This window comes from Petaurus breviceps, unplaced genomic scaffold (genome assembly GCF_028583685.1).
Source record: "Petaurus breviceps papuanus isolate PSGF00001 unplaced genomic scaffold, PetGlider_PUasm1.0 91133, whole genome shotgun sequence".
Classification (NCBI taxonomy): Eukaryota; Metazoa; Chordata; class Mammalia; order Diprotodontia; family Petauridae; genus Petaurus; species Petaurus breviceps.
In genome coordinates, this window is record NW_027187419.1 from 97184751 (window position 1) to 97208075 (window position 23325).

The 23325-nt window shown below is 37.4% G+C and overlaps 1 protein-coding gene across 1 annotated transcript; it reads left to right on the forward strand.

Moving 5' to 3' along the window:
* Positions 1-5724: 5724 nt before the first annotated feature.
* Positions 5725-16945, forward strand: G6PC2 (glucose-6-phosphatase catalytic subunit 2). Its single transcript, XM_069080250.1, has 5 exons — positions 5725-5942; positions 6713-6822; positions 10772-10883; positions 13969-14084; positions 16434-16945. Exons 1-5 carry the CDS (start codon positions 5725-5727, stop codon positions 16943-16945), a joined length of 1068 nt encoding a protein of 355 aa, XP_068936351.1.
* Positions 16946-23325: the final 6380 nt, after the last annotated feature.

The window sequence follows — 23325 nt, forward strand, 5'->3', positions numbered from 1 at the left end:
TGAGTTCTTAGCAATTAGGACAGCATGGCCCCAGGGCTGAAAAAAGAAAATGTGGTAGGATGTTGAGAAAAGTGGCCTCAGAGTCAGCAAGATGTGGGTTCAAGTCTAGACATATGTCTAGACTAGATGCATCCTCATGATGTGGCTCTGAGTAAATCAATGTCCTTGGGCAATTTACTAATGACTATAAATTTCAAAGCAAGTGCTAATCTGTTCCGGTAGGGAGAATTTCTTCAATGTGAGTTCCCTATACCCATGACATCACAAGTCCAGTTAAAAAAATTCCAATTCACATTGATATATAGCGATTTAAGATTTGCAAAGTACTTTACATACATTATCTTATTTGTTCGCCTATGAACTTTCTTTTATCCTTGCTCTTGTCCTCTGAGGTTCCAGCCATCTCCTGGCATTAGACTCTTTGTAAGTTAGCTAAGTAAGGCACACAGCTCATTTCCATGCCAAGCATATCCTGCCTGTAGAATATTAAGTAATGAAAGAGCCTAAAGTTTAATTTTTTAAGATGATATTGCAGAAAAGGAATGCATTTGACATCATTCATTGTAAACAGAAATGGATCATTCATGCCCTGATTTAAGGACAAATTGAGGTTGAAAATGAACATTATAAATAATGCAATACTAACACTGCCTGAGAAAAAAAATCAAGAATAAGAGGAAGCTAAGACCAAACTCATTACTTTATGTCTTTGCCCATGGCTCATTAAAGACACTGCAAACAATTTAGAACCTGAGTCTGCAGAACAGCTAGAAGCAGAGACTCCAGATAGCCAGAGTACATTAGTGATGTAGAAGAGTGATAAGCCTTTAGACCGTTTAAAACTAGTCTTTGGCAAATCTAGGATTTGTTTTTATCCTGATAACACCGAATAAAAAAATCACACATACAAAAATGAAAATTCGGAGTTACAGGGCAGAAAGGCAGCTGGAGGGGCCACATAATGTATCCCTTTGTCTCTCTAATGGATGGCACAGAAACCATGTCTGAAAGGCAGTTGTCAGTCTTGGCTTACCCAGCCCTACAGAACGAGTCTATACCCCAACTCTTGTTTATAGGGTCAACATTATGAACTGTTAAGGTTCTCCCCAGCCAAATGGCTTACAATCACGGCCAAACATGCCTTTTGCTTCTACTCAGATGAGCTCAAATAGTTGGAATACTGCGACCAGAAAGCTGGGGTTCTGGCAGCTTCCTTGATAACATCTGAACTGTGTTGACTTAATGAACACTTTATTTATGCATGTGTCAGAAGTGGAACCTGAACCCAGATGTTACTGATTTCTGAGGCTGGCTCTTTATCCATTGAGTATCTGTTTAAGAGACATTTAATAAATACTTGTTGTTTGATTTAATATTCAAAGAAGTTAAATTAAGCATTGTTTCACTATGAATATACAGCATTTTAGAATAATAGGAGTTGCATCAGCTAAATTCATTCTACTAGTGTGGAAGAAAGAGGCTGAAAGTAAACAGAGCTGTCTTTACTCCCACCCCCCAACTCTGATTCCTGCTGTTTGATATTTTTGGGTGCTTGTAATCGCCTCTCTTAAATTCAGTGAAATAAGGATCATAATTCTTAAAATACCTACTTCAAAGGGTTATCATGTGGGAGATACATTGCAACCCTTAAAACACAATATAAATTATTATTATCATTATGTAACATTTATGCTCAAACAAATATTCAGAGTGGCCTAACTAGAAGTGAAATGGGGCAGTTATAGGGGAAGTAGGGCAAAGTTTTGTGAGAGCTTACAAAAAGCTAACTAACTTCCTGGTCTTTTCTTCTTCCAAAATTTTAAGAATCAACTTGAAAATGTTAATCTGAGAGGTCTGGTAAGAGTTCACACATGTAGTGAATGGGACAGTCATTAACAAGTCTACTTGGAAATGAAATAGTGGGTATAATTTGAGCTCAGGAGAAAAACCTCAGAATTATGAATACAATACCAATGTTTGCATCCTGAATAGAACAGATCTATTTATAGAGCTCCTGTCATTTAACAAATGCTTATTGATCATTAGATTGATTTCACTAGCTGGTGACATGGGCAAGGCTAATAGCAAGGTCTGTCCAGTTGCTGTCAAGACAATTTCTGTTTCAGGGTAAGAATGTTTCAGTTTTAGTTATTATTTATTCAACCTTTCCCTCAACAAGTTCAGTTTCAATTCATATTTATTATGCAATTACAAATTGAAAGACCAGAAAAGATGACAGAAATCCTCCTGAAAAGGAGCCTGCAGACTAAAATTGTAGAAACAATGTATATATTATATTTCTTATCCTACATTATACATATTATAATACATGATTATATTATATTAAATTATATTCATGTTCATTTTGTATTATATACATATATGCATACATACATACATTCATATAACAAAAATGGTGATGCAAGGGAGAATGATGTAAATTACATTTTTATGGGCAGCTAAATATATATATAATATACAAATAATATATAAGATATAATTTATATATTTATATAAGATATAAATAATAATTTATATAAGATAGATATAAATAATTAAGAAATCTGGGCTTGGAGTCAGGAAGAACTGAGTTCAAATGTGTGACCTTTTGTGTGACCTCTTGCTTCAATTTCTTCAATTGTAAAATAATTCACACAGTGAATTCTTTCCAGGGTTGTGGTGAGGATCAAATGAGATAATATTTGTAGAGCACTTAGTACAGTGCCTGGCCCATAGTAGAGTCTGTATAAATGCTAGCTATTAAGTTATAAATGCACAGAAGACCAGACAAAGAGGTATTCACATTTTAGGAAGGAGAATTAACTTTCTATTGGAAAAAATAGGGGAGACTTTATAGAGGGGGTGGTTCCTGAGGTAGGCCTGAAGTAAAAGGCTCTTTGCATTCTAGGAAATCACATTCACACTCGTTCCATCCTCTCTCCCTGCTACCTCATTCCCTACTACTGCACCAGATGGGCATTCCAGCTCCTGCCCTGGGGCCCTGTGCTCCTAATCAGTGAGAATGTGTCATATTTAGCTAGCCCCAGATCCACTGGCATATGGTAATCATTTTCATGCAAACCTCTTGGCTCTTATAAGGCCTTTTCCCTTACCTCTCCCCTCCCCACACATAACCCTTGGGCACAGTTATCAAGCCAATCTTATCATTTGTGGAAAGGAATCATTTTGTGGTTCTACAGACCATCCCTGTAACTTCTCTGAACAAAACATTTTTTTTCCCCAGCCACCATGCTAGCTTTGTGTGATCTTCTACTACCACATAAGCGACTTGAGGGAGTTGAGGTCTATCTTGCCTCTTACATTTGCCTACTCAGCACTTAGCACAATGATCGGCACAATAGACCCTTAATAGATAATTTTTTCATTCATTCCTTCATGTTGGATGTGTTTCAACTTCCATAAATACTTTCTCTAATTGAGGAGTTTCTCTAAGCCCTTGACATAATACCAAAGCATTAAGCAACTGATGCATTCAGCACAAAATTCTAATTAAAAAGGAAAATTCAGCTGCTCTCAAATTAATTTTAACAAGAATTTTCAGAATCTTCTAAAGTTTTTTGGGGGGAGGGGTAGAAAGAAATGAAGGGGCTGCTTTGTATTGGTTTTAAAGAACCAAATGGAAACTGGTAAAAATGACTTGAGCAGAACTGTATATAAACTGAACAGGTTAATGGAATTATAGATCTGAAAGGACCATTAAGAGGTCATCTAAGTCAGTCCTCTACCTGCCTTCTCAGGGGATTTATTATTGCCACCATCTCCACCACCACTGCCATCCTTAGCACCTAATATTGAACATTCAGACTCACAGCACTGAGTCTCTGGCTTACAGTCAAACCTCAGCCTTTCTTTCTGTGGCTTACCCACTCCTTCCTGACTTAGTACAAGCGAATGTTTGCTTTGAGGCCTTGTACTAGGCAGCCTTTTGTACATCCTGTTTTTGACAGCTCATTTCCCTAATTTTTCCAGTTTACTTTATATTCTAGTCCTATCTTTTGTGATATTAACAACTCTGTGCATTTTGTATTTGCTGCCAACCTAATGAACATGCTCTCAGGACTCCAAGTCACTGATAAAATTACTCAACAATAACAGCACCCGACTGGTGCTTTAGTGACCTAAACCTTTGCTGTCCCACTTTCGTGTCTCACGAATAATTAGAGTAAATGACATTTAGGAAGAGCCAACCCAGCATAGAGGATAAAGAATCAGTCTTGGCGTTAGGGTTTCACTGGGGTTAAAGTTTTGCTTCGAGTACGTATTAATGCTGTGCCAAGAACAAGTCAGTTCATCTTTCCAGGACCCAGGCAATTTGCTAAATTAAATGGTTAATCTGTAAAGGGACCTTCCCATTGTATTAAATCATAGGTTGAAGTAACAACAACAAAAAAATTAACCTTTATATTAGTCAGACAAGAGGATATGAGCTGCCTGAGGGTACAGAATAAATGAATGGGGAAAGAAAAACATTTACTCAGCACTATGTGCAAAGCATTGTGTACAATTTCTGGTTTTATCTGCGTATCTTGGCACTTAGCACAGTGCCTTACTAATAGTAGACCCTTAATATAGATATTTTTATTGGATTGTATATAGTAATTTAAAGTTTGTGAAATGCTTACTGTGGATTAATTTGAACCCCACAACATATCTGTGAGGTAGGTTATTCCAAGGGTTGTTATACCCATTTTACAGATGAAGAAACAGAGGTTCAGTGGTTAAATAACTCTGCTTATGATCACATAACTAGTGTCTGAATTAGGATTTCAAGCCAGGTGTTCCTTTAACTTTAAGTACAGAACTTGATCCCACTATTCCCTGCTGCCTGTAAAGAAATATCAGCAATTTTTCCTTCCAGAGCTACTATGTGGTACAGTAGATAAAGCTCCAGACCTTGAGTTAGGGAGATATCTTTCTGAGTTCAAATATGACTTCAGACACTTTCCACAACAACAGCAGATGCTTACTAACTGTGTGATCTTGGGCAAGTCACTGAACCCTGTTTGCCTCAGTTTCCTCATCTGTAAAAATGAGCTGGAGAAGGAAATGGCAAACCGTTCCAGTTATCTTTGCCAAGAAAACCCTAAATGGGGTCACAAAAAGTCAGACATGACTGAAAATGAATGAAACACCAACAAACTTGCTTTTAAAACAACACAAAACCTGGAAAAAAAGCTATTCTCCATGCCATAGACACTTTTTTTAGCTGAACAATTGTTACTTTTTTCCTCCTCAAAGATCCAATAAATAAACTGATAACCATATTCTCTTTGAAATTAAAATGCCTACCTTCTAAGGGTTCATTGACATATGGTAATGACTTTCATATTCCTCTAGTCAAGCATAGAAAAGCAAATGTCCGACCTTTAGAGAAATGAACTGTACAAAAACTGCAAGCAAACATGGTCCAACTGTTCACACAACAAAAAGAGGGTTGCATAAGACATGCATTGTCCCCCAACCCCACTTTCCTCATGACTTGCTGCAGATCAGCATGTACTTCAGAACCTCTTTCTCTCTAATTAAAATCAGAAACAGACAAGCTTTTCACCAGCAAAGGGCCAACGTGCCTCCCCCACAGATGGGCAGAATCACATGTCATATTCACAGCCAGACACGCTACCTGGGTACCCTATAAAAGCAATGAAAACCATTTCATTTAGTTTCCAATCTCTTTATGTCTAGAATTGTCTTCTTTAAGGAATGGATTTCCTTCACAGGAATGGCATTCTCGTGATTCAACATTTGCAGAAGGACTATCGGGCTTACCATGATTTTCTCAATTTCATGTCCAACGTGGGCGATCCTCGTAATATATTTTCAGTTTATTTCCCACTGTGGTTTCAGCTTAATCAGACAGTTGGAATTAAGATGATATGGGTAGCTGTCATTGGGGATTGGTTCAACCTTATATTTAAATGGTAAGGCCTTTTTTTTCTCTTCCCTCTAAAATCTGTTATTCTTTAGACTATAACTTTAGTTCATCTTAAAGGTTTCAGAATACATGTACTATTCTTAGGTTGGGGAAGCAGACTAAGAAGTTACATAGCTATTTCCTTTCAGAAGAACAGAAATTATAAGAGCATGGACTTTCACTGTTAACAGCTACTTCCCTAAACCCACTGATCGATTTTGTGACTACCTGAAGTACAGGTGGATGATTTCAACAAGACTGATTCTTCAGAATAATTTATACTTCTACTGCATAACAACCCAATGTAGGATGGGCCTCACAGTCAGGAAGACAAATATTTTCTGTGTGAGCCTAGCAATTCCCTTAACTTCTCAATACCTCAGAAATCTTTTTAAGACTATAAACCGCAGAGTAGATGCTGATCTACATTAACAAAAGGAGTTTCCTCACTGGGGATTTCTTATGCTAATATGAAATTATAGGGCCAGCCTCCCCAAAATTCAATACAACCACCCGAAGATGACAGAGTATTGAATTAAGGAAGCCAAACTCATTGTATGGTTAATATTGCAAGTGGTGATGAAAATGAAAATGACTGGCCCTTGTCAGTATGGTAGGAGATCTGCTAGAACTCAAGATTCCTTCAAAAGCTCTGTACTTTGGTTTGTTTGGCTATCTCTTTCTTTGGGGCATTTTGTTTGAGAAAGAAAATTTTACCCTAAGAAATGAAAGTTGTGTGTATGGTACATATGTATTTACTTTTTTTTTTTAATGTAGGATTTTATTTGGTCATCGCCCTTATTGGTGGGTCCAAGAAACTCAGATCTACACAAATCACTCAAGTCCATGGCTTGAACAATTTCCCACAACATGTGAAACTGGTCCAGGTAAGATATTCTTAGTAGTTTCACAATAATGACATGATTCCATTTACCTGGTTTAGAATCCTAATTCTGTCATTAAATCACAATATGACCTTGGTTTCTATTATATGCCAATTTTCTCATCTGAAAAATGAGGGAGTTAGATTAGAAGAGCTCTACTAGCTACTAATAATCTGTAAATTTGTGAATAATGAATTCACATTTATATCACACATTACACTTTATAAAGTACCTTCCTCACAACAACCCAGTGAGTTAGCTAATGCAATTATCATCTCCATTTTGTAGACAAGGTGACTTGCTCAAAGTGACATGATAAAAGGCAAAATCTGCACTTGAGTCACAATTTTGGATTCAAAGATTCTTTCCCTTTTACTAACAACTGCTACCACATTGGATAATAGTGGAATGATCATCTAACAAATTATTATGGGACTATAGTAGGGAGTTTAGCATAATAACCAGCTCATTGTAGATGCTTAATTAATTCTTGTTGTATTAAATTGAATAAAGAAAATAATCTGGGCAACAATTCTTAATATTCTAATGTGAGTCATAAAGATATTCTGGTGCAGAAGGACAAATTTTTTTAATAACCAATCTCTGTTGCATTAACTGCAAAAAAAAAAATGAAACATGATAATACTGCCCAAATAATTTTGTCATTTGAGCATTTACTCAGCAACCTAGCAGTGGACTGCATCCTTGAATAACAGCTAACATTCATTCCCAGAACTACAGTGCAGTTCTGGAAATGTTGATGTGCATGCTGTTGAGCAATTTTCAAAGGCATTATGGGTCTTCTGAGAATATCATTAATGGGTAGAGAATGGACTGTCATACACAGTATTCCTACAGGAATGATAAGGGCTTCCTGGTATTCCCATTAGCAGGAAAGAGTGTGTCTGACCTCAGAATACTTTTTGTTTAAATTTATCATCTTTATTCTCTTGCATAAGCAATACATAGATAATCTTTTTTCCTATAAGACCCTGCCATAATCTGAATATAAACACTTTAACCCAAATGTTGAGTTTCTGTCTACAAGAATGATGTTTTGTGTTTGTTTGTTTGGGGGGAAGTAGTCAAAAGAGAAAATAATGTTACATTATTTTTAAGTTATAGAATTATGTTGTGATATAATTATTTTGCCATGAGATATGTGTGTGTGATGCTGCACAAAGTTAATGCTATTGGATACACTAGACTAGACTAGAATAATGTAGAGAGTTATGGTGAAAAATGAGATGGTCTTAAAGTCAGAAATGCTCGGGTTCAAGTTCTACTTCTGACCTCTACTCTCACCCTGGGGAAATCATTAGACTACCATTTCAGGAAACTTTCTAAGACTGTAAGTTGCAGAACAGTCCAATCAGCATTGATAGAGGATCTCCTTACTGGGAGTTTCCAATACCATGATATCACAAATCTAAACCCAGGTCCCCTCCCTGCTCCCTGCCCCAAAAAAGAATGTGAATTACAGGGAAATGGGAATTTGTGTTTCTAATTGAACTTACTGGTTTTAGGGTCAATTAATTGCCTTTGGTCTAACTGATACAAGTACTATGATAACCATTCTTTTTTTTTTTTTTAATGTTTTTGGTCTTTATTGTTTACTTTTAGTTTACAAGATTCAGTTCCACAATTCCTTGAATTTCAAATTTTCTCTCCCTTCCCTCCCTCCCCGCCCCCCACCCATGGAGGCATACACTCAAGTATAGGATCAGCAAATACTTTCACATTAGACATTAGTCAGGTTGTAAAGAAGGACTGTATCAGATGAAATGAACAATGGGAAAGAGGAAACAAAACCAAAAAAGAAAAAGAAAAAGAGCCGGTAGTTTGCTTCAGTTTGAATTCCATCAGTTCTTTCTCTGGATGTAGACATCTCTCTCCATCATGAGTCTTTTGGGGTTGACTTATAACCCTGCATTGCTGAGAACAGTCCAGTCTATCAAAGTTGGTGGTCACACATACATTGTGTCTGTAATTGTGTACAAATTTCTCCTGGCTCTACTCTTCTCACTCAGTATCAGTTTGTATAAGCCTCTCCAGGTAAATATGAAGTCCATCTGCTCCTCGTTTCTTATAGCACAATAGTATTCCATTACATTTGTATACCACAACTTGTTCAGCCATTCCTCAATTGATGGGCACCCCCTTAATTTCCAATTCTTTGCCACCACAAAAAGAGCTGCTATAAATATTTTTGTACATATGGGTCTTCTTCCCGCTTCTATGATCTCTTTGGGATACAACCCTAGAAGTGGTATTGCTGGGTCAAAGGGTATGATAACCACTCTTAATGGATGAGAATTGAAATATTTCAGTTTTAAACAATTTGCTAATAAACAATTGAAACATAGGTTGTGCTTTTTTTTTTTTCAAATTCATGCATAAGTTGTTTGGAACATCTACAACTCATGATTTGGATCCCTGGCTACCTAATTTTGGCACGACTGATAATCAGAAATAGTCTGATTTCTGCATCCCGGGAGCCAAAAGTTTTGTGCTACAAAGTAGAAGAGGTAGAGTATTATTTTCTTACAGACCAGGCCTAGGTCAGATTTTGGAGGGGAGGTAGAGTTTGCCTTTGGTACTTTCAACCCACCTTTTCTTCACCTCTCTCCCTGTCAAAGGTTTTTAGATGTGTGTGTGTGTGTGTGTGTGTGTATGTGTATGTATGTGTGCCGTGGATCCCTTCTGGAGAAGCCTATGAACTCAGAATATTTTTAAATTCATAACATGAAATACATAAGATTACAAATAAAACCAATTATATTGAAATACAGAAATAATATTCTGTGACATTTCATTCAAAATTAAAACCAAACAAATTCATGGACCCTAGGCTAAGAATACCTGCATGTAGTGGACCTTTTCTAGATCTTCAATTTTCTCAGATTGTCATCATCTTCTCACCTAGATCAGTAACTTTCCTCAAGATGATGTTTTCAAAATTACCTGCTTCTCTGGCTTTATTACTCTCTCTTTCAAATTCTTTCTTAGTAACTGCTTCTCTCAGCTAGGTTAGAGAATGAGTTGATTGGACTAATCTAGTGAATAACTCAGAGATTCTCCCTAATACTTCCAGCAGTACTAGCATGGGGGGTTGGGGGGGGGGGCGTGGTGAGAGACAGAGACAGACAGAGACAGGGACACAGAGAGGCAGAGATAGAGAGTGGTATCTTGGCAGTACAAATTAATTTCTAATGGATTAGATTTCAGGCAATGTGATGAAGCAAAAGGAAAACATTTAGACACTTGAACAGGGATAATATTTAGGATCAGTAAAGCCACAGTATAGAGAACCTGACCTAGGCATCTTTTCCCCAGGAAAGGACTTCCCTAAATCCATCCCCTTTATATAATTTCTTTTCTTTTTTCATTTTGCTCCTCCCAGTTCTCTAAAAGCGCCAGGTGGCTACCATGGCAACGAAGCTAAGACTCTGCCCATATGGGGTTGGCAAGGAACAGCTGTTTGTGTGTACAGGTTGTCTAAAAATGTCCATTGCCTGTAATTAATATTCACCATTTGACCTGTTCACTGTAATGGAAATGGACCAATCCCAGTCCTCCAAAGGGATGTGCTTTGATTTCTCTCTAATTGAAGTCAATGGAAAGATCACTTGAATGCAGGTGGCTGCAGATGTAGGCTCTTAGTCATTTTTGAGCATTCAGGCTTATCAGAATGGATTAGTTTGAAAGTCAGGATGTTTAAAGACAAAAGAATATGTTTTTGAGTCTGAAGCAGTTTGGCTCAATTCCTACCCTCCTCCACTCCCTGATGCCTATTTGAGAAGAGGTCACTTTGTCTCGGAAAAATTATTTAGAGTACTGGGGCATTTCTCCTGAGTTATTATCATTTTTCAACCTATTGTTCTGATGCTCATTTCTAAAACTTCTTATACCTTTCTAACTTCTTAAATGCATCTGTTATTTATTGTTATAGGAAGTCCCTCAGGTCATGCCATGGGATCATCTTGTGTCTGGTATGTAATGGTAACAGCTGCGCTGAGCTACACTGGGGGTCGAATAGATAAATCATCAGTGACTCTGCACAGGTCAGCCTTGGACTGGTTTCTGCGACATTTCATTTGAATTGGACATTATTGAATTGAGCACATTTGCTTTCATTTATCCCAGCATGATGTACTTGCAGTTGTTGAAATATATTTATTTATTCTGTCTCTACAAACCCCCAAACGAATGGAAGATTTATATTTTGAATTGAGATAACCCTCTAATTAGCTCATGGTCATTGTCTCAACAGAGTGTTGGAAATTTTCCATTGATAAATGTCCTGTTCTAGAAGCCTTTTTGTTACCATAACATAATTATCATTTTTAGTGGCCCACAAATAACTCTTCTAAAAATATACAAGGACTTATTTTGCATGCAAATTCCCTCTTTAAGAAAAACTGGAATTTTTAAAATGACTTTCATACTCTCTGAAGGATCTGTTTACATACAATTATGCCTGCTTCTTTTAATAGTTAAAATATTTTTTACATTTAAATAGTAATGTCTTGAGCTCAAAGAAGTTGGTCAGATATCATCTTTTAAACATTTAGAAAGTTATTAAAAATAAAAATTTAGTCATTTTGATGCCGGTTAGTCTTAACCAGTGAATTTCAGGGAGAATCTTTAATCTTTCCTAGTATATAATTTGTCCAGAACATAGATATGAATGTTCTCCAAGCAGTCTGAACATTTTATGGGACAACCTTCCCCTGGAACTGTATTTGCTGGTGATCTCTTTATATTATTATTTAGAAAGAGGAAATTTATTCTATTTGACATAGATATATGGGATTTAGAATGTACATTTTTGGCACTTTCCTATACATTTTGGTTAGACAGGGTATCTTTTTTTCCATTTTATTTTCAGTTCTTTAAATCCCACATAGGAGGAAATGATTCTATAACCTTTACAATACTTTATTGTAGGCTCCCTGGGACAGCTTATTCACTTAATCCCTGGGATGGCTTATTCACTTAATCTTTTAGCTGCATTAGCTAGCCCTGAAAATTGCCAATAATTTAAATTCATGTAATCTTTTAACAGCATACTATTACAATAATTTTGTTGACTAATGAAAAAATTTCCAAGTCCCAGCTGATGACACACTTTTTGGAGTAATACTGGATATTAGCCCTGGTACATAGTAGGTGCTTAATAAATGGTTAATGATTGATACTTCAAAAATTTCAAAACGATTAATCTGAAAATCTCCCCAAAGTTTCCATGATAACATCTGACCTATTCTCAGGTATTCACATAGCAGTTAATACTTAATGTATGCATAATTTAGTTAGTACAGATACATCAAGAAAGTTGTTATAATGAATGTGAATAATAATTTACATTCACAAAATATTGTTTGAGTGGAGTTTCAGTTGAAGCTCAGTGTTTTCTCTGTAAAATCGCTTTGAGTAAATGTGACTAAACCTAAGAATATTTTTTCTTTTGACCAGCTTTTCTTAATGTACTTGTCAATGCTTTGAATTTAAGTCTCACATATCATACCCACTGATTCCTTTTCTTTTCACAAACCACAGGTAATCATTGATGACATTTTATATAGTTCTTTAGAATCTTCACATACCATCTCATTTGATCCTCATAACAGTTTGTTTTACAAATAGAAACTGAGGTTCAAATGGTTCAAGTGACTTACCCTGAGGCCACATGGAAAAAAATTTATCATTTATTAAACACCTACTATATTCTAGGTACTTTACAAATATTATCTCGTTTGATCCTTATAATAACCCTGGGAGTTAGGTGCCATTATGATTCTCATTTTACAACTAAGGAGACAGAGACAGAGAGAAGTTAAGTGACTTTCCCAGGGTTCCAAAGCAAGTAAATGTCTGAGATCAGATTTGAATTGAGGGTCTTTCTGACTCCAGGCCCTGTTCTCTAGCAATTGTACCATCTGGCTGTGCATTGTTAACAGTTGGCATAGCCAGACCTTACCTTAGCTCTTCTGTCTTTACTTATAGCACAAGTTTCACTATAGAGCTTGCTCTCTTTCTTCCTTGATTTCTTCTTTTAAAAAGTCTCACCAATACCTAGTCTTTCCTCTTTCTAGAAGCAATTTGTGGCCTGAGAGCTATATAAAAACCATTCTGAAACACCAACGATATTACAGGAGTTATTTTAAAGAAATGGTTGCTTTTCCCAGTGTTATAATTTAAAAAGGGAAGTTCTGAGCATCTTTGCCTTACATCCCAATTGTAACTTCAAGTTTCCTAGGCACTTTCCCCTAGATCTCAAATTCAAATTAAATTATTTAGGTTCAAATTCAAAATATCAGGTCTCAGATTCTATTGAATCTAACCAATTTAAACCTCTTTTTAAAGAACTAGAAATTGTAGAAAATCTATCTGGTTCATATCAATTATCAGTCAAAATACTATCACAAACTAACCTAACAGCAGACAAAAATATGAACGACTATCGTTCAGTTGTTTGGTTGTGTTGTGACCCAATGGACCAACACATGCCAGATCCTTCTAGCTTTCACTATCTCTTGAAGTCTGTTCAAGTTCACAGTCATTGACTAGTTCTTGATTATTCAGAGTAGAAGTGAATATCCTAGACTGTCTATTTATCATGCACTCCTCTCCTCAATCAATAACACTATTATAATGGTTAAGTTGGCTTTAATTTATAATATTTATTAAATTTCAGGAATTAAACAGAGGAAACAAGGTGGGATAGTGAAAGAAGAACTGGACCTTTAATTAGGAAAAACTGAGTTCAAATCCAGCATCAGATACTCACTAACTATGAGACTCAGCCAGTCACCTAACTTCTCTCTGTCTTGGTTTCCTTATCTGCAAAATAGGGATAATCATAGCATCTGCCTACTAGGGTTGTTGTGAAAATGAAATAACATTTAATAGAGCACTTTGCAAACCTTAAAGCACTACATAAGAGCTAACTATAATATAATAATAATAAATATGACAATTATTATTATTACATCAAGATGGTCTACTAGTAAGCTTCCTATAGAAACTTGCAGTAACTGTTAAGCCTTTCAAATCCTACACAGCACATGCAAATAGTGCTTTAAATAAAATAATATAACCTCTTGCTATTTTTTTTTCATACATGTCCTTGTCTTTCCATCACAGACTTGCCTGGTCATTTCTTTGGAGTGTTTTTTGGTTGATTCAAATCAGTGTCTGCATTTCCAGAGTATTCATAGCGACCCATTTTCCTCACCAAGTTGTTCTTGGAGTAATTGGTGGTAAATATGATCACTTTCCTTTAGTTTTATCATTTGTAAGTTTTAGCCTCATCCCTTGGCCATATGTTGTCAGATTCCTACTAGGACTAAAGGAAGAACATTTGGAGTTTGTTTCCTTCTCTAGGCCACTGTTACTGTCTGAGTATAGCATGACATCATAGAGTCTGAAGAAGGAAAAAAGGCCTTTCTGATTTTCTAACTTACATACTTGTCATATACACATACCATCATTTCAGTTTGGACCCAGGGTGGAGTTAAGTATGGTCACCTGAAATGCACCCCCTACCATTCTATGATGGCACCATCTGCACACACTTATCCCATGTGTTGATGGGCTTCATTGAGCAGCTCCCCATTATTTCAGAAACTGCTGATGGTCATGAATGGGTGTTTCATGTGACTCCAAAGAGCTAAGGATAATGTTCTGTGCCCTTCAAGTGCTCAGTAATATAATGACATATTACTTGAAATGAAATTTATCTTTGCTATGGAATACTGGAAAGAAGGATAAACTTGCAGTCAGGAAGACTTGGGATCAAATCCTGCCACTGACGTGTGCTATGGGCAAGTAACACCTCTCGACACCCCATGCAATGCTCTGAGGCTATAAGTAACAGATGAAATGCCAATCTGTATCAAGAGAAACAGTGTGGCAGAGTAGAGAGAATCCTAGACTGAGAGTCAGAAAAACCTGGGTTTGAATTCTGCCTTACAGTCCCTAGATAGAGTTCTTTACTTGCCAGAAAGACCCTCTGCTACTTGTAAAGGGTGCATCTATGTAATCATGGGTAAACCAGTCTCAGCTTTGATTTGCCCATCTATAAAATAGGAATAATAGCAGATACAGCATCTGCCTCACAGGGTTGTAGAGATGAAGTGCTTTGCAAACTTACAGCATTAGGTAAACATCAGCAGCTAGGTGGTGTAGTGGGTAGAGTGATGGAATTGGAACCAGAAAGACTCATCTTCCTGAGTTCAAATCCAGCCTGAGAGACTTAATAGCTGTGTGACCCTGAGTAAGTCATTTAACACTATTTGCCTCAATTCCTCATCTGTAAAATGAGCTGGAGAAATAAATGGCAAACCACTCCAATATGCCTGCCAAGAAAACCCCAAATGGGGTCATGAAGAGTCAAAAACAATTAAAAAATGACAATGACAAATATCAGCAGTTATTAGTATCATCATCATCATTGGAGAATTTCCACACTGGAAGTTTCCTAAAGTGATAAAACCACAGGTATAGATCCCTCCGCCCCGAAAAAAAATTATTTGTCAGCACTGGTTAAGGGCTCTGCTTGCAATGAGAAGCTTGTTGACTTTGAATGAATGAAAGATCTGGGTTAATATTGGTGGTTAAGGTCCCAGAAAGGCAGACATATTACTGGGTTTAGAAATTGTGACAGCTATTACTTAGGAAAATAGGTTTGGGAATAATTAGTGGATATACTCAAAAGCTATAAATCATAGACTAATAGACTATTACAACTGGAAAGGACCCGAGAAATCAACTGTTTCAGCCCCCTCACTTTTGCAGATGAGGAAACTGATGCATAGAATGATATATCCTGGCTTAGTTCCCAGACCTAGTGAGTGGTTGGAGGAGCCACTTCTCTCTTAAAGGCAGTCATGGAATGCACAGTGTGTTAGATTGGGAAAGAACCTTTGTCGGCATCTAGTCCAACTCCTTAATTGTGTAGATATGGAAACTGGGGCCCAGAGAGGGCCCTGACTCTCCCAGGGTCCCAGAGCTAATAAATGACAGAGCTTGGATTTAACTGTCCAATTCAAACAGCACTTATTAGTACCTACTATGCACAAGGCTTGTTGTTTAGTCATTTAGCCATCTTCGTGATCTCATTTGGGATTTTCTTGGCAAAGATACTGGAGTATTTCGCCATTGCCTTCTCCAGCTCTTTTTATATATGAGGAAACTGAGGCAAAGAGGGTTAAGTGACTTGCCCAGAGTCACACAGCTAGTGTAAGAGGCAGGATTTGAACTCGAACATGAGTGCTAATAATTCCAGGCCTGGTGCTCTATTCACTGCATCACCTAGCTGCCCTACTGTGTTAGGTGATAGGGATCCAAAAGCAAAAAAATGAAAAATTGTTTCTGTCCTCAGGAAGTTTACATTTTACTATAAGTATAAAGCAGACTTTTTGATTGTATGTCTAGTCATGCTTTTTCCACAAGGCCATACAGTTTCTCCTAGAACATGATTTCTGGTAAGGAACTTGTATCCCCAGAACTTAGTACAGTGACTAGCACATAGTAGATGCTTAATAAATACTTATTGATGGTCTGACAAGAAAGTAAACCCATTTAATGTTTCTGTGTCTGATTTCTAGGCATGCTTGTGGCGGAAGCATTTGAACACACACCCGGAATCCAAACAGCAAGTCTGGGAAGATATATCAAGACCAATTTGTTTCTGTTTCTTTTTGCACTTGGCTTTTACCTAGTTCTCAAACTTCTTGATATTGATCTCCTGTGGTCTGTTCCCAAAGCCAAGAAATGGTGTGCCAATCCAGACTGGATCCACATTGACACAACTCCATTTGCTGGCCTGGTGAGAAACCTGGGGGTTCTCTTTGGACTGGGCTTTGCAATCAACTCTGAGATGTTCTTTCTGAGCTGTCGAGGAAAGGATAGTTATAAGCTGAGCTTCAAAGTACTTTGCATGATGACTTCACTGACCCTCCTGCAGCTGTACAACCTCGTTAAGATCCCAACACATGCCGAGTATTTGTTTTATGTGTTATCTTTCTGTAAAAGTGCATCCATTCCACTGGCTGTGGTTGCTGTGATTCCTTACTGCATACATGTGGTAATGAAGCCGAGGGAAAAGAAGATTAATTAGGTATGTTGTAATATGGGGGAAGAGTTATGTCCCTTCACACAGAAAGAAGTCCCTTGGCCCTCCAGTAGAATCACAGTTGATCAACTTGAGTGATCAACTGTCTAGTCTTATTTTACAGATCAACTGTCTAGTCTTATTTTACAGATGAGGAAACCGAAGCCTAAGGAGGTTAAGTGACTCACTCCAGGTCACACAGTTAGTCAGAGGCAAAGTCAGGGCTAGAAGTCAGGTTTTCCAACTCCTAGGCTGAAGATCTATTCATACACTACTCATGACTCTGTGTTTTGGTGCCTTTTTGCTCTCCTTTCAAAATAGAAAGGGCTACATCAGTACTTTCCTTTGAAGACATCTTGATGGTAGTTTAAATCAGTTACATCTTAAATGAACTTAAAGTGTTGAATCCTGATTGATCTATACATTACATTGACATTATTCTGAGCAGGTTAATCCTCCTGCAAGGCACTTATATAATACAGCAACAGATATGCAAACATTTTTGGGTAAAGAAAAAGTATGATGGGTAGGTGTCTCGGTTTGCTTCTCTTCTCAGTGGTATATGTCATAATTCTGCAGAGTGGTAGGCACCTTTATAATAAATATGAGATCAACTGTTACTCTTTTGGAAAGTGTTACTAAAAAAAGAAAAAAAGGCTTCCTCGTTACTTAGGTTATTGAAGTCCTTTTTCATAGAATTATTACCTACAAGCCCTTGGGAGTTAGATAGGAATTCAGTATTACTTCTTATCTCATTCTAACAAAAGACAAGTGAATTGTCTTCTTCAAGGTTTCATCCTAGCTCAGTGGAACTAATAATAATTCTAGCTGTTAGCTGCATTAATCTTTATTTATTCTGCAAAATGATCAAAATCTAAATACTATGAAACTGATCATTATAGATGTTGTTGTACGCTCTCCCGAAAATTTCCCAATATCTTTTTTTAATGGACCCAGCCAGTCAATACTGAGATGATTAACTGTTTTGTCTCCATACAGCTCATCCTGTTCCCAGAGCAATTGTTCAGTTACCTCTGATGTATAAAAATATCACATGCTGCTCATTTTAATGACCTAATTAATGAATTCTTTGAAATGACATATTAATCATAAATATTTTTGATGGCAACATTTTGAATAGATGTTATGTAAGTTGAGAAAAACATCACTGCAGAGTGTTGAAGATGACAAGTTCTGGTTACTGCTGACTCTCCTGCAAGTGTATTTCATATGCCAATGCCTTTCAAGGACCCATTTAATAGTTTTGCTTTTCAAAGATAACAAAGCCTGGATGGTTAATGACCAAAGCAAGATGCTAAGAGGCAATGAAAAAGGCCTCTGAAAAAGGGATTGTAGATTTCCAGATGAAAGGGCACTTAGAAATCATATATGTATACGTATATGTATATGTATTCCAACCTACTCATTTTTCAAATGAGGAAACTAATACCCAGAGGGAATTGACTTGCCCAAGGTCACATAGGTAGTAAGTAGAAGAGACAGGATTCTAATACAGGTCCCTAACTTCAAATCCAGCATGATTCCTTTTATACCATGTAGTTTTTGTTTGAGGGATAATTTTCTATAGAAATCGTCTAAGAAGTCTAACTCCTATTATGATAGCTAAGTACCTTGCTAGCTATCCCAATGCTGTATATATGTGAAGTCATTTTCAACCATTTGTCTTGTTGTACCACCTGTGGTCTTGAATCCTATAGAGGTCGTTTACCTTTAGGACTGTGCCTGAGCAAAGGAAGCTTGGGTAGCTAACAGCACTTTTTCAGTATTTAATTTGTAGCCTGAAGAGTTCCTAGATGAAGTCAGAGACAAAATGAGTCACCAGTTTCCAAAGAGGTGCTGATCTCTGAATCTGCAGCCACAGGGTCTCAACCAGCCCCCATGACTTCTAAGTACTTCCACCAGTTTCTCTCACCTTGAATGCTATTTTTAACCTGAACAGCATTAAAGAGGTCATAAGTGATAGCTTCCTTTCTACATCAAAGGATTACATTACTACAGTACAGGATCGCAGGGCCACACAGGCTCACTGATCTAGATGCAGAAGGAAATTCAGAATCTATCTTGTTCAAACCTCTCATTTTACGTCTCAGGAACGGTAAGAGACTTACTTGCACAAAGTTACACAAGTAATAGCTGTTGGAGGTGGGAGATCCTCTGTCTTCAGAGTTAATACTTCCCTCTATGATGCTTCTGTCTATTTAGCCCTCAACAGCTCATCCCCTAGCTACAGCTTTGGTCCCCCAGAAGATTGTCATCGTTTGATACAGTTGGTAGTGCCTGGAGTGACCCAGACAATACCAAACTTTCTCTACTGCTAAAATTGCCTAGGTCACTGAGTAACTGCTCTTTTCAACCCTGGAGAAAACTTCTGTTTTCAAGGATGGTGGAAAAGACTCAGCTCCTTCCAATTTAGCTGTCAGAGGTAAGCTGAATTTAGCTGACTTGCATCACCTTTAACTTAAATATAAATATTCAAAATGTATCTCTTCAGATGAAGAATGTCAAAGTGATAAGCCTTCAGGAGAAGAAAACCTAAGCAAGTTGCATGAGAATCTCTCCAATTATTCATAAATCTTTCAAATAAACATTAAGGAAGCTGCTAATGCTGAAGCAAGGAGAATGGAGACACTTCCTTTTGAGGGACAGGTTGGTTCAGAAGTCTCACTTCAACGTGTTAAGCAGGAGTCCTCTTGACAAAACACAAAAACAGTGACATTTACAAGCTGTCCAATGAAGCACTGCATTGCTGGAGTTCAGGAAGGGCCTTAAATTAGCTACAAAGGTTAATTTTTGCAAAATGACAGCACCTGAATCTTTAATCTGTTTCTAAGAGACACAACCCAGTTTTTGCTCCAAGAGAGACGTTGACATATGAATTGAAGTATATGATAATAAAAATATTTAGTATATTGAGATACAAGTACACCCTGAGCTTTATGATTAAATGAGAACATATATGTAAAGAATTTTGCAAACCTTAAAATACTATATAAATGTGATGATGATGATGTTATAATGTCATACATTTCTTTGAAAGAAACTTGAAGCATATTGAAAGATTCCCCCTCATCTTTTTGCCTTTCCCATGTGAGCTAAATAAGGGGCAGCATCTTTTTTTTTCACAGATGGAGAGCCTGAGGCAAAGGTTTACCCCAAGTGAGAGGGCAACAGAGCTGAAACCAGAACCTGGGTCCCCCTAGCACCTAGCTCAGTCCCTTTATTCCCAGACCTTGAAGTGCCGTTTTTACAGGTGGATTATCTGAGACTATGTTGGTGCTCAAAATGATAGTTACTTTTGACGAAGTGTATCCCATCCACAAGAGATACTTAAGCTGTCGAGGGACACTCACACATGCCATTTACTTATGTGGTAGCTGTCATTAGTGGTTTCTTGTGCTAGAAATATGAGTGATTGCAGAAAATTGCTGATTGAAAATGTACAAAATCAGCAGCAACTTCAAAAAGGCTCTCTCAGGCTCAAAACATCACAAGATCACTTTCTTAGAACTGAGAGTCCCCAAATTTCTCCTCTGTCACATGAAATTGCAGATTAAGTCAGATTAGGGAAAGGCTCAGTCAAAGATGGGGGCTAATTACTGTACTTGTCTTTGCTACATATGATGGCAATCCCAGCTGTGACTTTTGGTAATGCAGAAGAGACTGGTCTAAAAGGGCAGAGACAAATGACTGTAGTTCTGGAGGTTCATTCAAAAGACTAGGAATTGCCTTCTGTTCTGAAAGGGGAAATTTCTGAACTTTTTACTGAAACAGTACTGTTTGAGTCTTTCACACAAGATATCTGAGACAAAAGGGCAGCTTTTCTTTGGCTCAAAATGTGTCACTTTTTCCCCCATTAAAAACTTGAGCAATATATTCTGAAACATGCCATTGAAAATAGAATAAAGCATGAATGGCAGTCACTATGCCTCAGGGCATGACCACTCTGAGACTGTTTGTAAAGATGGAGAGAAGGTGCCCAGAGGTTGGGCTTACCAAGGGGAGCATCGATTTTGGCTGTACACCCTACCCATTTACATTGTTGGCTGATAGAGGGGAGGTGATTTACCTGCTATGAATATTCTGTGACCAGCTCTCCTGAGCACACATACAAGTGGAGAGTGGATCATCCAAAATAATGGAGATTGGTAGTTATTGCCATTCATGATGGAAAGGCAAAAATTTACCACCCCTTGAGAATGGAGTCAACCTTGTGGTTCATACCTATGGTTGTTTGTGTACAGAGACTCAACATTTTCACAAATCCAGACTTTATCTTAAACTTCCATATTCTCTTATTGCCTACATGACCAAAACTATAGTCCTTCTAGTAAATCACAGATCTTTAAAGAAAGCTCACTCCCCTCTGTATACATATGGCTTCCTTTCTCACTTGTCTCCTCCCATACTTCTCCAATAGGAGCAACTTATGTTCCTTTGATCCTTCTCTCCATCCACAATTCTATTATTCTGTCTTCTTACAAATCAGGAAACACTGGCAGGATGAACAATGTTTTCATGTTCTGATGATATCGTAAATCTTTTTTAATTTCTACTAAGCTTTGCTTTGTGAAAGAAGGGTTATTGCAGTGTCCTAGTCCAAACTCATTAGGACAACTGATTAGCCACTCACCCCAGCCAGGAAGGCCTGTTTAAATTAAATAACATTTTCAAAGCAGCTTTGTTATTTTCTTGTGTCTCTTGTAATTCAAACTATATTAACAAAATTCATTCATTCAAACCATTGCATGGCAATGGATTTAAAACAGAAATATTGATGTGTAATTTCTATAACAATTATTGTTTTTGAAGGCATTTTATTGTAAGTACATCCTTTTCTTAAATATTTTAACTATCCCTGCACTACACTTCCAATCCTTCTCAGTTATCAGAGCTTAAACTAGGTCAGGGAACTGGATCTTTGACTCAACTCAGGGGTGCCTATATTTAGAGAACACTGACAGCATTCATACTCTGTAACAGCTAGAAACAACTGAACTTAGCTTTTAGTAAGAATAATTGGATAAAGTATGAAACCACATCCTCTATCTGAAGTTCCTTCTAAATCTAATCTTCTCCCTTCCCCACAGAAGATTCTTGAGGTTTCAGAGTCTCCCCCTATTGAATAAATTTATTTTAAAAAGTTGATTTTAGGACAAATTCATGATACTTGCCTTGGACTCCTTTTGTGAAGCTTGTCCTGAATACTAAATTTGTTAGTTAGCTCTGATAACATTTTATCTGGACTGCTCATTTATTAAACAACAGAAAACTTTAGCCTAACCCTTGTCTTGTCTCAGACACTATAAGTTCCAAATCTGTGAATTCCAATTTAATGATACAATATTGCATGCCATTATGGCATTCCCTGCTTTATTAGTAGGTGCTGTGGCCCTGACCATGCTGCAATGCTGAGCTTCAAACAGATCCTAAAGTGTATTATTCAATGTTGATGGCATTGAGGGAAAAATCAGCCACTTCAGGCAATTTGAAGCACACACACACACACACACACACACACACAGAGTGTGTTTTAAGATATTGCTTAAAACTACATGAAAACTTTGGAGACATGCTGTATAATGAGGCAGTTATAACAGTAAACCCTGGCGTATAGCCCAGAAGTCAGGTCAAGCCCCAAGAGAATCAGATAGGGAATTAATTTTATAAATGAGGTAGGACTTGGAATCAGGGAGACTCATCTTCATAAGTTTAAATCCATCCTCAGACACTTACTAGCTGTGTGACCCTGGGAAAGTCACTTAACACTCTTTGCCTCAGTTTCCTTGTTTGTAAAATAAGCTGGAGAAGGAAATGGCAAACGACTCCAGGATCTTTGCCAAGAAAACTTCAAATGGGGTCACAGAGAGTCAGACACAACTGAAATGATACAACAGCAACAACAAAAGGTCATTGAGACCTCATGAGGCTAAGTTGCTCAAGGCACACAGATAGTAAACATCAGAAATGTGATTTGAATCCTGTTCTTCTCATTGTTAGTCATTAAATATTTATTACATGGCACCTGTGGACTAGGCACTGTGCTAAGTGCTAGGGATAAAAAAAGGCAAAAGACAGTCCCTGTTCTCAAGGTGTACACAGTCTAGTGGGGAAGACAGCATGCAAACAACTATATATGAACAAAATATATACGAGAGGAATTGGAGGAAAAGAGAAAAAAAAAAGAGGAAAAGGCAGCACTCTTACTGCTAAACTACAGTTGCATACTGCATCCATCTCCCCTTGCCTCTACTAGTCCCCAATCCACTTTCTTCTGGTAGTTTCTGCTTTGCATAATTTTTTTCAGGAGCTAAAGAGAGGCACTCCCTTAGCTTGCTCTAAGAAGAGCAGTAGACAGAACTGGGGAG